The sequence below is a fragment of the Acanthochromis polyacanthus genome, chromosome 22 (genome assembly GCF_021347895.1).
Source record: "Acanthochromis polyacanthus isolate Apoly-LR-REF ecotype Palm Island chromosome 22, KAUST_Apoly_ChrSc, whole genome shotgun sequence".
NCBI lineage: Eukaryota > Metazoa > Chordata > Actinopteri > Pomacentridae > Acanthochromis > Acanthochromis polyacanthus.
In genome coordinates, this window is record NC_067134.1 from 846,173 (window position 1) to 860,981 (window position 14,809).

Genomic DNA, 14,809 nt, shown 5'->3' on the forward strand with positions numbered 1-14,809 from the left:
AGCAATATACAAAATTATCCAATACATAATTGTGTGTACACTGTGACTGAGACCAGTCTTTACATACCTCACTGTGACACTGATTGAATGCTTTCTTTCTGGTGTGGATCTGCTGGTGTTGTTTCAGGGAACCCAAAGTTGTAAAAGTCTTCTTACACTCGTCACATCTGTATGGTGTCTCCCCAGTGTGGACACGTTGGTGAACTTTGAGGTTTGCAATGTAGCTGTAGCGTTTCCCACACTGGTCACAAATGTATGGTTTAACCCCAGTGTGGGTCACTTCATGAGCTTTTAACTCCGAGTACCGTACAAATAGTTTCCCACAGTGATCACATACATACACATCATGTCCAGTGTGGATGCGTTGGTGACATTTTAAGCCCCGTTGGTCGCTGAAAGTTTTTTCACAGGAGTCACAGTGGTACCGCTTTCTACCAGAATGGGGGCATTGATGGATCAACAACTGTTCATGCTGAGTAAAGGTTTTCACACACTGATCACAGTTGAATGGTTTAACTCCATTGTGAATGAGTTGATGACTTTTTAAGTTACTCTTCTTCGTAAAAGCCTTTCCACACTGATCACAGTTGAATGGTTTAACTCCATTGTGAATGAGTTGATGGCTTTTTAAGTGACTCTTCCGAGTAAAAGCTTTTCCACACTGATCACAGTTGAATGGTTTAACTCCATTGTGAATGAGCTGATGGCTTTTTAAGTGACTCGTCTGCGTAAAAGCCTTTCCACACTGATCACAGCTGAATGGTTTAACTCCACTGTGAATGAGTTGATGACTTCTTAACGTACTCTTGTGAGTAAAAGACTTCTCACACTGATCACAGCCGAACAATTTCACTCCACTGTGAATGAGTTGATGACTTGTTAGATTAATCTTCTGAGTAAAAGCCTTTCCACACTGATCACAGCTGAATGGTTTAACTCCACCGTGCATGAGTTGATGACTTGTTAGATTCCTCTTCCGAGTAAAAGCCTTTCCACACTGATCACAGGTGAATGGTTTAACTCCACTGTGAATGAGTTGATGACTTGTTAGATTCCTCTTCCGAGTAAAAGCCTTTCCACACTGATCACAGGTGAATGGTTTAACTCCACTGTGAATGAGTTGATGACTTGTTAGATTCCTCTTCTGAGTAAAAGCCTGTCCACACTGATCACAGGAGAATGGTTTAACTCCACTGTGAATGAGTTGATGACTTGTTAGATTCCTCTTCCGAGTAAAAGCCTTTCCACACTGATCACAGGTGAATGGTTTAACTCCACTGTGAATGAGTTGATGAATTGTTAGATTCCTCTTCCGAGTAAAAGCCTTTCCACACTGATCACAGCTGAATGGTTTAACTCCACTGTGAATGAGTTGATGGCTTTTTAACAGAGTCTTGGCAGTAAAAGCCTTTCCACACTGATCACAGCTGAATGGTTTGTACACAGTGTGAACATGTTTGTGAATTCTTAGCTTTGTTGCTGTGATAAAAGTCTTGCCACATTGCTCACAACTCAGTGATTCATCTCTTTTTGCTGTTGTTGCTGAACCATCCATATCCTCCTCAGAGCTCCGACATCTCACTCCATTGCTGTGTTTACATTTCTGTAGCAAAAGACAAAGATAAAAACAGAGGCAGTGATGGAAGAGCAATCATGAAAACATTTAACCTAAAAGTCTCAATTCCATGTAGTTGGACACAAGGCTGAAACAAGATCAAGAATCTGCAGACATGCTAGCAGCTTTGTCATTAGAAACCTAGAAATGTGTCAACAGCACACTCACAATGTCAACAAAACTATTTTCACAGGCCGATAGTTTTCAGCTTTCTGCACGGTAGTTTTAGAATATTGGGTAGTAAAATCTGTCGATCACCATGAAAAGCAAAGCAGAGCTGGGACTGATGGGATTGTACCACCAGGATCTCTTCATCCCCAGACTTTCCATTAAGTTACATCAGGGCCGGACTGGGAAAGAAATTCAGGCCGGGAGATTTCCAATCAGTCATACCACTTCCGCCACCGCAAGGGTTGTGTCATGTGGGACAATGCACCAAAATTTTGGGTTTTTTTTCCTTCCAAATATATGCCTTTTACAGTTATGTTATAGCAATTGCAACACTACTAAACAGACAGTAAGTCTATTAAACACAACGACAGCTCCATACAGTCCAGTACTTTTCTCTTCTGTAATCTCTTCACTACCCTCACCAATTTTTCCAATGCTTTCCTTTTCCTATTATTTATATAACATGTGGAATTAAAAAAATATGTATCATTTTGTTAGCAAATCATTTAGATGTCAGCTGGTCATAGCTAATAGTATATGCAAACACCAATGTTCATTTTATAACTGAAAAATGTAAGTCAACTGCCTATCCTACCTGAAGAGGGGGTCTCAAACGTTTTCAGGCTTCCTGCAACCCACCTGACACCTGTGGAGCTTATTTGGGCCTGACATTTTTTATTATATTTTGGCCTTTGAAGTCTGATGATGCATTTGTGAGAAGAACCGACCGTTTGTAAACTTACTTGAAGTAAGGGTGCTCCATAATTTCCACTCCTTCCACTGTCTGGCCTCACTCTCATATCACCGCTCTGCAGTGCAGTTCGTTCTCGTTATGAAGGGGCGGGCCATAAAGCAACTAACCAATCATGGCACGTTTCTTCTAAAAAAATGTCACTTTGACCAATCCCTATCCTTTTGCTTTAGAGCTCAGAGCACTTGCTTTGTGTGAGTGACAGGAGGGTGGGCGTGTACTCTGTAAGGCTTCTCGCGCTGCTGTCCCTGGCCTGTCTGCCAAAAAGCCGATCAACTTTTTTTCATTGGCCTGCCAGTCCGTGGCTGGCCTGTCCAGGCAGGCCAATAAGGAGGCAGGCCACCGGGAAAAGTCCCGCCTCTCCCGATTGCCAGTCCGGGCCTGAGTTACATTACTGGAGAAATGTACAATATGAAAAGCATACAACATCAATGTCCAGACTGAGGTCTTAATGGCAGCAAGGTCAATTCAGACCACCAACACTTTCTAGTTTCTCCTAGGGGATCAGATGTTGATACCAGTCCAGAAAAGATCTGTAATTCTGCCACTGAATTATGGATTTGACCCCAACGACCCGGGCAATTTGTTGTGCAGCAGTTACACAAGGGTTCACCATCAAACAACAAAAGAAACAAAACAGTAAAACAGTTAAAGAAATAGCAACGATTAAATGAAATGTTTTAAAAATGTAAAAAACACAGTCAAACAATTACAAGCAAAATTAAAGCTGCAAGCGGCGATGGACGGGTCCTCGCATCCACGCTGGTCGGTGAATCCACGCATGTCCACCAAGTGGCGCTGTGACTGAGAGTGTATGTTGGCCTCTGAATCACATCTGGACCAGAGTCTGATCATACATGTAAAATTTCAGCCAGACTGGAGCATGTTCAGAACAGTTATAAAGCATTTCCTGTCTATCCACCAGGTGGCGCTGCGACTGAGAATGTATTTCAAACAGTGGATGTGATGAGGGTTGGGCTCTGATCAGTCATGTAAAGTTGAAGGCTGATTGGAACATGTACAGGCTACTTATAAAGCATTTCCTGTCCATCCAACAGGTGGCGCCACAACTGAAAGGGTATGTTGGCCTATGGAATTGATCAGGATTGCAGTGTGATTACACATGTAAAGTTTGAGGCAGATTGGTGCATTCAGAGGATAGTTATACAGCAGCTGTTGTTTCATGGCCAAGCATCAAAACTGTGATGGTCACCATGGCCACACCATTTGGCTTCTGGTTGAACTTTTGATAACTTTTCATCACCAAGTCCTGGTGTGTGGACGGACAAAATTTCAGGTCTCCTGGAATTATCCCCAAGGAGGTATTCACTCTCAAAAATGAGAAAAATCATCAAAAATCTCACAATTAATCCAAGATGGCGTACTTCCTGTTGGGTTTAGGGCATGGCTCCATGAGGCTTTTTTGTGCGTCCTGATGTGCTCTATAAGCCTCCCAAATTTCATGGATGTAGTTGAAAAGTGTTGGGGGGGGGGCTGTTTGTTAAAAAGTCTGCAGGGGGCGCTATAGCATGTGCAGTGCCGAGATGCATACGGTGTTGTTCCTTGGGTCGATGGTGATGTGTGCGGTAATTATAGTGAGCGCTGGAGTATTCCTAACCTGTCAAACAGCACTTTGTTTTGCATGGCGATATTTGGTTGCTACGGCAACAGCGTTAGATGAAATGTCACACCCTTCACAGTGTGGGATTGTCAAGAGGTGAAGACTCGACTGACCAATTTCCAGCATGATATCACCAAGTTTGGGGCCATTGTACCTGAAAATATAAGGCCTTTAACTTACTATTACCAACAGGTGGCGCTATGACTTTTTCAGAATTTATGAGTGTGGATGTGTTCAGACTGGACCTGGTGTCCATCATGTGAAGTTTGGGGCAGATAGGATCTTGTTCAGCTGAGATATGAATCGTTACATTTTCATGGCGAAACATGGAAATTCGTTTGGCCGCCACAGACACGCCCTTTGATGACAAGTCACCATTTTCGCTGGGATGCATCATCAATGTGTTCAGCCTGTTGTCACCGCATTTGAGGTGAATATGATCAACTGGGTAACAATAGGGCATGAAAGTGTAAATGATGTCTATTTCCTGAAACCACAAGGTGGCGCTATGACTGTCAATGAATATCCCTATGTGGATGACATCAGGACAGGACTGTCATCATACATGTAACGTTTCAGGCAGATTGGAGCATATTGAGAAGAATTAGACACCACTTCCTGTTTCATGGCGAAGGATCCGTTTTTTGAGGCTGTGCCATGGCCACAACTTTTGGCTTCTGGTCGAGTTTTTGATAACTTTTCATCAGGAAGGTCTGGTGCATGTACTAGCCAAATTTCAGTTCTCTCAGACTTACCCCCTCGGAGATATTAATTTTCAAACATTTACAGCAAATCCAAGATGGCCGACTTGATGTTGGGTTTAGGGCGTGGCTGTGATTGACTTTTTGGTGTGTCCTGATGTGGTGCATATGCCCACCAAATATTGTAGTTGTAAATGAAACACTGTGGCAGTTGGCCTAATGACCACTTTTTCAATTTTGCAGGAGCCCTATAGAGCCATTTTGCCACACACATGCACAACTCCCATAACATATCAAATTTTTCGCCAGTCGTGATGTGCACGCCAATTTCACGCGTTTTGGAATATGATAAGGCCGCCAAAAAGGCAATTCATTTGCCGGGAGAAAACATTTACAGCAAATCCAAGATGGCTGACTTGCTGTTGGGTTTAGGGCGTGGCTGTGATTGACTTTTTGGTGTGTCCTGATGTGGTGCATATGCGCACCAAATATTGTAGCTGTAAATGAAACATTGCGGCAGATGGCCTAATGAGCCCTTTTTGAATGTTGTGGGGGTGCTATAGAGCCGTTTTGCCACACACATGCGCAACTCCCATAAAATATCAAATTATTCGCCAGTCCTGATGAACATGTCGAATTTCACACGTTTTGGGATATGATAAGGCCGCCAAAAAAACCCACTTTGTTTTGCATGGCGATATTTGGTTGCTACAGCAACAGCTTTGCATGAAATGTCACACCCTTCACAGTGTGGGATTGTCAAGAGGTGAAGACTCGACTGACCAATTTCCAGCATGATATCACCAAGTTTGGGGCCATTGTACCTGAAAATATAAGGCCTTTAACTTACTATTACCAACAGGTGGCGCTATGACTTTTTCAGAATTTATGAGTGTGGATGTGTTCAGACTGGATCTGGTGTACATCATATGAAGTTTGGGGCAGATAGGATCTTGTTCAGCTGAGATATGGATCATTACATTTTCATGGCGAAACATGGAAATTCGTTTGGCCGCCACAGACACGCCCTTTGATGACAAGTCACCATTTTCACTGGGATGCATCATCAATGTGTTCAGCCTGTTGTCACCGCATTTGAAGTGAATATGATCAACTGGGTAACAATAGGGCATGAAAGTGTAAACAATGTCTATTTCCTGAAACCACAAGGTGGCGCTATGACTGTCAATGAAAATCCCTTTGTGGATGACATCAGGACAGGACTGTCATCATACATGCAAAGTTTCAGGCAGATTGGAGCATATTGAGAAGAATTAGACACCACTTCCTGTTTCATGGCGAAGGATCAGTTTTTGAGGCTGTGCCATGGCCACAACTTTTGGCTTCTGGTCGAGTTTTTGATCTCTTTTCATCAGGAAGGTCTGGTGCATGTCCTGGCCAAATTTCAGTTCTCTCAGACTTACCCCTTAAGAGCTATTCATTTTGACAAACTTACAGCAAATTCAAGATGGCCGACTTCCTGTTGGGTTTAGGGCGTGGCTGTGATTGACTTTTTGGTGTGTCCTGATGTGGTGCATATGCCCACCAAATATTGTAGCTGTAAATGAAACATTGTGGAAGTTGGCCTAATGACCACTTTTTCAATTTTGCAGGTGGCGCTATAGAGCCATTTTGCCACACACATGCGCAACTCCCATAAAATATCAAATTTTTCGCCAGTCCTGATGTGCACGCCAAATTTCACGAGTTTTGGTTGATAATAAGGCCACCAAAAAGGCAAGTCATTTGCCGGGAGAAATTAATTTTTAATTTTAATTCAAGATGGCCGACTTCCTGTTGGGTTTAGGGCGTGGCTGTGATTGACTTTTTGGTGTGTCCTGATGTGCTGCATATGCCCACCAAATATTGTAGTTGTAAATGAAACATTGTGGGAGTTGGCCTAATGACCACTTTCCAATTTTGCAGGTGGCGCTATAGAGCCATTTTGCCACACACATACGCAACTCCCATAAAATATCAAATGTTTCACCAGTCCTGATGTGCATGCCAAATTTTATGCGTTTTGGGATATGATAAGGCCGCCAAAAAGGCAATTCATTTGCCAGGAGAAATTAATTTTGACAAATTTACAGCAAATTCAAGATGGCTGACTTCTTGTTGGGTTTAGGGCGTGGCTGTAATTGACCTTTTGGTGTGTCCTGATGTGCTGCATCAGCCCACCAAATATTGTAGCTGTAAATGAAACATTGTGGGAGTTGGCCTAATGACTACTTTTGCAAGTTTGCAGGTGGCGCTATAGAGTCATTTTGCCATGCGCAACTCCCATAAAATATCAAATTTTTCGCCAGGTCTGATGTGCACGCCAAATTTCACGCGTTTTGGGATATGATAAGGCCGCCAAAAAGGCAATTCATTTTGCGGGAGGAAAAAAAAACAAAAAAAACCCTCGGGTTTCAATCGGGTCCGAGGCACCGCTGGTGCCTTGGACAGTCGGTGCCCTTGCACAGTCGGTGCCCTTGCACCGCCTGTCCTCGGCACCCTCGGTGCTCGGACCCCAATTAAAGCTGCAAGCAGCATTGGGTGGGACCTCGCCCCGCCCCCCCGCGTGGTCGGCAAGCAAGTGCCGTCCGTGACCGAAAATGACAGCCAGAGGAGTTCCTCTGCCGGAATATTGTACGGTTTCGGAGGAGATAATGTTTAAAGGTTTTGAATATTTTGGTGTATAGCGCCCCCTAGGTTGAAGATCACTCAAATCCGTTAACAGATTTTCATCGAGCTCGAGCAGACGAACACGTGAGTGGTGGTTGCATGTCTGTACGACATTCCTGTGTGAAGACCTCAGGCCATTTGTGATTTTTGCAGTTTTTTTGTCCCTCGGTGGCGCAATAAAGTTTTTCAATTCAATTCAATTTTATTTATAGCGTCAATTACAGTCAAATCGTCTCAAGACGCTTTACAGAACCCATATGCCTGACCCCCAGAGCAAGCCCAAAGGCGACAGTGGCAAGGAAAAACACCCTTTTAACAGGGAAGAAACCTCGAGCAGAACCCGGCTCTATATAGGGGGGACCCATCTGCCTGCTGGCCGGGCGGGTTGAGAAGGACAGAAGAGGGCAAGGGGGAGGGATGGGAGAAGAGGGAGGGGTGGGAAAGCAAGGAAAACACAACACACATTTGGATACATGCATGACAGGATATGTGACACAGACAGAGTATAAGCTAACATTGAAAACTGACTCATAGTTTACTCTTATGATGTACGGCTCTGACATTGAACATACTCCATATATAGCTAGCAGTAAAATTCAAACAGTACTTAAGTTAGCATAACAAGTATAGTGAAGGCAATGCAGAGTTGACTGGTGGAAAAAGGGGAGTTGGAAGCAGAGGGCTGGAGGAAGGTCAGCAGCAGCATCCCACAGTGGACATGATGGAGACTAGACTGGTTGGTGGAACATCGACCGCAGATCTGAAGCATCCAGCTCTGGGACCAGGAACACTTGGAGAAATAGCCCAGGGGGAAACAGAGTGAATGTACTGCAATAATGGTATACATATTAAATGTAAAGGTAGATAGAGAAGGGCTCTGTGCGTCAAGAGAAGTCCCCCAGCAGCCGAGGCCTATAGCAGCATGACTAGGAGAAGAATGAAAGGACGTCCAAGAGGGAGTCAGCTGTGCAAATGAAGACACAAGCCGAACCCCTGTGGGTCACCCAGCCAGCCCCAACTATAAGATTTGTCAAAAAGGAACGTTTTAAGCCTGGTCTTAAAAATAGAGAGGGTATCTGCCTCCTGAACCCAAACTGGGAGCAGGTTCCACAGGAGAGGCGCCTGATAACTGAAGGCTCTGCCTCCCATTCTACTTTTAGAAATTCTAGGAACAACAAGTAAGCCTGCAGTTTGAGAGCGAAGAGTTCTACTTGGATAATATGGTACTATCAGATCTTTAAGATATGATGGAGATTGGTTAAGAGCTTTATATGTTAGAACAAGGATTTTAAATTCTATTCTGGATTTAACAGGAAGCCAGTGAAGAGAAGCAAGTATAGGGGTGTAGCAATATTGCCTTATTAAACGTTAATTTAATAAGTCTGCACTCGTTGATATTTTATTACCGTAATTGGGGCACCACCCGGAGTTGAATCTACCGGGAAATTATTAATCAATCTTAATAAAAATATTATTAATGGATTGAAAAATTTGATAAGTTAGTCAGTCTAATATCTGAATGTCGAGAATCCTCGAAAAACATTGACCCCAGTCAACACACATGAACGTAAAAGAGACTGTAATTTTGGTCTAAATGAAAGATATTTATTAACCAATATAATGATAAACACAGGAATTAATACAGTGACAAATATGGAATAGATAAATGCTGTGGGTGTATGTGTGTGGTGTAGGTGCGGGTGTGTGTGTGTCTGTGTGTGTGTAGATTATTTATGTTTGCATTTCTAATCTGAGATTATGGCACTGAGTAATCAGACCGTGAAAAACAAATATCGAGGAGTTTAACAATTTAGAATATGAACGACGGTGAGTGATCAAACGGAGTGATTAATATTAAATCAAGCTATTATTTTTGACATCAACCATTAGTTTAGATCACACGTCAGCTGGTCTTACTTTGCGTTGGAGAAGAGGGATCACACGAAGCTCAGAGACTGGGACGGGTTGCTGTGCAACGGCCCTCGTTGAGTTCGAGAGTCGGCTCGGGAGCTGCGCTGTTTGGCTGCTATGGCAACGCTTCGTCGTCCTGTCTACTTCGAACCTCGCGTGTCCTAGGGGTCTGGCTTGACCCGGTTCGTCTGGTGGTCAGCTGGCGGTGGCGAGGGCTGAAACAGCCGGCGTCCTTCTGGGTTGATTTTGTCAAAAATAATTATTTGGAGGCTGAAGGCTCACGTTCTATTTCTGCCGGTCAGGTATAGGTGAGGGCCGAACAGACTGGAACTCTTCAGCGGGGAATGATAAAAGCGACGGAACAGAATCGAATTGGTTCCTATCAAAATTAAATCGTAAATAAAACAAAATTGTAGATCTGGTTGTTGGAGATGAACAAAAATATCTATTCTGAACAAAAAGAAAAATTGAATAAGAAGTTGTGGCTAATAGAGTGCCAGCCTCTATAACTGCGAAGTTTGGAAAGTGGAAAAAGAACAAACAGGGCGCGCCTAAAGAAAAAGGAAGATTCGCTTAGCGTAGTTTAAGATCGTCAGGGTCGAACAAAGCGAAAGAGAGGAAGAGAGCGAACAAAGAAACGTGAAGCTTCTTATAGTTTTGGCTAGAGGAGGAGGGTACCTAGGAGTTTAGGCGCGAGTCTGACACTCTGGAGGACTCCCCCCTCCTTGTGGGTTCCGGATGGGAGATGAGAGCTGATCAGATAGTGAATTAAAAATATTAAAACGCGCAAACAAAACGATCTGTTTACTCTGTCATAATCCAGAACACTACTTTTAACACAATCAAAGTGTATAACACGATAGAACATTCTAGCTACTAGAAATATGTGAGTTATTTGTTTAATCATAGGTTTGTGTACTCTATCTAATGATTATGTGGGTCACCGTGTACATAAGACAACATGGTGTACATAAGGAGGTAAAGAAACAATTTCCAACTCTTTTCGACCTGCATAAAACACACTTTTATGATTAATTTCAGTGAAATCCTTGATAATGTCATGGCATTCCGACGTCAATAGGGGGCAATGTTGAACTGTGGAAGAAATGGGTTAGGCAGACAATAAACTTTCAGAATTAACATCTCAGGACAGAAATATGCTAGAGACGTCGGAGTTGGACTAACATGTATAACAAATTATTATTTCAACTTTGATATCTTCAAAATCACAAACAAAATTTCAGAAGCACGATTTTTAGAAAGAGAGTCCTTATTGGCATCAAACAGACTGAGTGTCTTTCTGCAGCCCTCCCGGGGTGACGGAAAGGTCCTTAGATATTTATGACTCTCAGTATCTGATCGTGAGGGAGGGAGACTGCATGGCGTCTGTGAAGATGAGTTCAGTTAATCAAAGGATAGGAACCAAAAGGGAATAAACAGTCCTTTAGATGCAAATTTAGGAAGGTGTGAAACATTTGTGTCCCCTTCCACTTCTCTGCAAGGGGTCTTAGTGTCTTTCGTGAAGGTAGGAATACAAGAAAACATGCAAATACAACAATCCATGTGAGAGTCTGAAAAAGGGGGGTTTTCTCCTAGTCAGATCACAGGTCACCGTAAATGAATTTTACGAGGCTTTTGGTGAAAGGTGCAGATGTCTCTGAAGCCATAAAAATCCACTTTGGGGCTCTTAGTTTGTTTGTTTAAGCTTTCTGAGAGGAGAGAATTTTGTTTTTCCTGTGAGATGATGTTCCTGTGGAATGTCTGGGGCCTCTTGAAGCTGGGTGTTGACTACAGGGGAAATATGATCTCTTTTGCTAACTCCTGTCAGTACTCTCGCAGCAGCGTTTTGGATCAACTGTAGATGTTTGAGAGAGCTTTTGGACAACCTGATAATAAGGAATTGCAATAGTCAAGCCTGGAAGTAACAAAAGCATGAAATAATTTTTCTGCATCACTCTGAGACAGAATGTCCCTGATTTTTACAATATTACACAGGTGAAAAAAGGAAGTCCTACAGACTTGCTTTATGTGTGAGTTAAAGGACATGTCCTGGTCAAAAATAACTACAAGATTCCTCACAGTAGTACTGGAGGCCAATGTGATGCCATCCAGAGTAACTATTTGCTTTGAAAGCGAGTTTCTAAGATGTTTGGGGTCAAATACAATGACTTCAGTTTTGTCTGAATTTAGCAGTAGGAAGTTAAAAGTCATCCAGGTTTTAATGTCCTCAAGACAATCTTGCAGTCTAGCGAACTGATCAGTTTCATCTGGCTTCATAGATAAATACAATTGTGTGTCATCTGCATAACAATGGAAGTTAATACAATGCTTCCTAATAATATTGCCTAAAGGAAGCATGTATAATGTGAAAAGTATCGGTCCTAAGACAGAACCCTGAGGAACTCCATGATTAACTTTAGTATGCTCAGAAGAGTTATTGTTGACATACACAAACTGGAACCTATCTGATAAGTAGGATTTAAACCAGTCCAGTGCTGTCCCTTTAATGCCAATTGAATGTTCTAGACGCTGTAATAACATTTTGTGGTCGATTGTGTCAAACGCTGCACTAAGATCTAACAAAACAAGTATAGAGACTAGTCCATTATCTGATGCTATGAGAAGGTCATTAGTAACTTTCACCAGAGCTGTTTCTGTGCTATGATGCACTCTGAAGCCTGACTGAAACATTTCAAACAAATTATTCCTTTGTAAGTGTTCACATAATTGATTTGCAACTGTTCTTTCCAGAATTTTAGAGAGAAATGGTAGGTTGGACATTGGTCTATAGTTAGCTAACACATCTGGATCTAAAGTGGGCTTTTTAAGCAAAGGTATGATGACAGCAACCTTAAAAGCCTGTGGTATGTAGCCTGTTACTAGAGAGAGATTAATCAGATCTAACATTGAAGAATTAATTAAAGGTAAAATCTCCTTGAAGAGTCTCGTTGGGATAGGATCTAAAAGACATGTTGATGGTTTGGATGTAGAAACTGTTGAAATTAGTTCAGAGAGACATATAGGAGTGAAGAATTCTAAATATTCATCAGGTCTAACAGCCAATTCAAAAGCATCTGTGACATTTGTAGGAAGGGCCAGATTAATTTTGTCTCTAATCATAACTATTTTATGTGTAAAGAAGCTCATGAAGTCGTTACTGGTTAAAGCTAAAGGAATACAAGGTTCAACAGAGCTCTGACTCTTTGTCAGCCTGGCTACAGTGCTAAAGAGAAACCAAAGGTTGTTCTTGTTCTCCTCTATTAAAGATGAATAATAAGTTGTCCTGGCATTACGAAGAGCTTTTTTATAGACTGCTACACTATTTTTCCAAGCCACATACACTACCTCTGAATTAGTGGAATACCACTTTCTTTCCAACTTTCGGGATGCCTGCTTTAAAGTCCGCAGCTGGGAATTATACCAAGGAGCAAGTCTTCTCTGAGATATAACTTTCTTTTTTACAGGTGCAACACTATCAAGAGTTGTACGCAGTGAGGCTAAAGCAGACCCTCCACTTCTGTGGGGGTAAAATTATAATATTTGCCTTCTGATTTATCAGTAAATGTTGCTGAAGTAAACAGTGATGGTATTATTTCCTTAAATTTAGTTACTGAATTGTCAGACAAACACCTACTGTTCTCAGCTGCTAAACAATCCTTTACTTTAAATTGAAATGTTATCATAAAATGGTCAGAAAGAAGAGGGTTCTGGGGAAATACTGTTAACTCTTCAATTTCTATGCCATAAGTCAGGACAAGGTCAAGAGTGTGATTAAAACTATGAGTTGGTTTATTTACATGTTGAGAAAACCCATTTGAGTCTAATAATGAATTAAAAGCTGTTGTAAGGCTGTCGCTGTCTACGTCAACATGAATGTTAAAGTCACCCGCAATGATAACTTTGTCTGAACTGAGCACTAATTCAGATAAAAAGTCTGAGAATTGAGATAAAAACTCAGAATAAGGAGCAGGAGGATGATATATAACAACAAATAAAACTGGTTTCTGAGCTTTCAAATTTGGATGAGAGTGACTAAGAGTGAGATTTTCAAATGAGCTGTAATCAGGTTTAGGCCTCTGGTTCAATTTTAAACGAGAATGGTAGATTGCTGCTACTCCTCCTCCTCGGCCTGTGATTCGAGGAATATGACAGTTAATATGACTAGGGGGAGTTGATTCGTTTAGGCTAACAAATTCTTCCTGCTGCAACCAGGTTTCAGTCAAACAGAACAAATCAATCTGGTGATCAGTTATCAACTCATTTACTAGCAGAGATTTAGACCAGAGAGATCTAATATTTAACAGACCGCATTTAATTGTCCTGTTTCTTTGCTCTGTTGAAATAGAGGTATTAATTTTTATGGTTACTATTTCTTTTTTTTTCAGAATATTGAAATTTTCAGCAGACAGTGTGTGGTTGCATGTCTCTACGACATTCCTGAGCGAAGAGCTGTGGCCTTTTGTGTTGCCCTTATGGTTTGTTGCCGTTTGTCATGTCCCTAGGTGGCGCTATAGAATTTTTGCAGATTTTTTTTCAGAATACCGAATTTTTTGCGTGACCCGACGTGCGTGCCAAATTTCATAAAAAGTTATGCACATTTAGGGGGTCAAATTAAGCAAAACGTGCGGGGAATAATAACAATAATTAAAGCTGCAAGCAGCATTTGGCGGGACCTCGCCTGTCCCCCGCACGGTCGGCAAGCAAGTGCCGTCCGTGACCGAAGATGAAAGCGACAGGAGTTCCTCTGCTGTAATATTGTACGGTTTAGTAGGAGATAATGTTTAAAGGGTTTAAATATTTTGGTGTATAGCGCCCCCTAGGTTGAATTTAGCTCAAATCCGTCGATAGGTTTTCGTAGAGCTCGAGCAGACGAACGCGTGAGTGGTGGTTGCATGTCTCGACAGCCATGGCCATAAGTTTGGACACAAGTACCATGACGCTTGTGAATCTTAGAAAATACCACAAAATTGTCACTTTCAATACAGTACACAACTCCTGAGAACTATATTAAGTTTCATATTTAAAAAAAAAGATCAAAAGAGTTTGGTGTCATTTTGTTATTCTTACCAAATTCGGTTGTGAAAGTACTGCATTTTTTTGTTATTTTCTTCTAATACTATGTTTTGGGAACAAAGTTGTTCCAATTGTTGGAATTTATTGATAATATATCCCTTGTTGATTTGTTGACGAATTAAACTGGTGCTGTCAAAAAATATTAGTTATATTCTGTAATAGACATCAAAACAGACATAGTAAGTCATGCTGTGTCCAAACTTATGGCCATGGCTGTACGACATTCCTGTGCGAAGAGCTGAGGCCATTTGTGATTTTTGCAATTTTCGTGTTCCTAGGTGGCGCTAAAGAGTTTT

General features: G+C 41.8%; 2 protein-coding genes across 6 annotated transcripts in view; both read right to left on the reverse strand.

The window, feature by feature from the left end:
- Positions 1–14,809, reverse strand: part of LOC127531999 (zinc finger protein OZF-like) — a 79,437-nt gene that overhangs the window by 59,943 nt on the left and 4,685 nt on the right. The gene's annotated exons all lie outside the window — the stretch shown is intronic.
- The window catches only part of LOC127531986 (gastrula zinc finger protein XlCGF26.1-like), a 117,885-nt gene that overhangs the window by 1,889 nt on the left and 101,187 nt on the right, over positions 1–14,809 (reverse strand). For both annotated transcript variants that reach the window (XM_051942838.1, XM_051942837.1), the window contains exon 3: positions 68–1,603. In XM_051942838.1, coding sequence (XP_051798798.1) covers positions 68–1,603 — 1,536 coding nt within the window. The remainder of the gene's footprint in view (positions 1–67; positions 1,604–14,809) is intronic.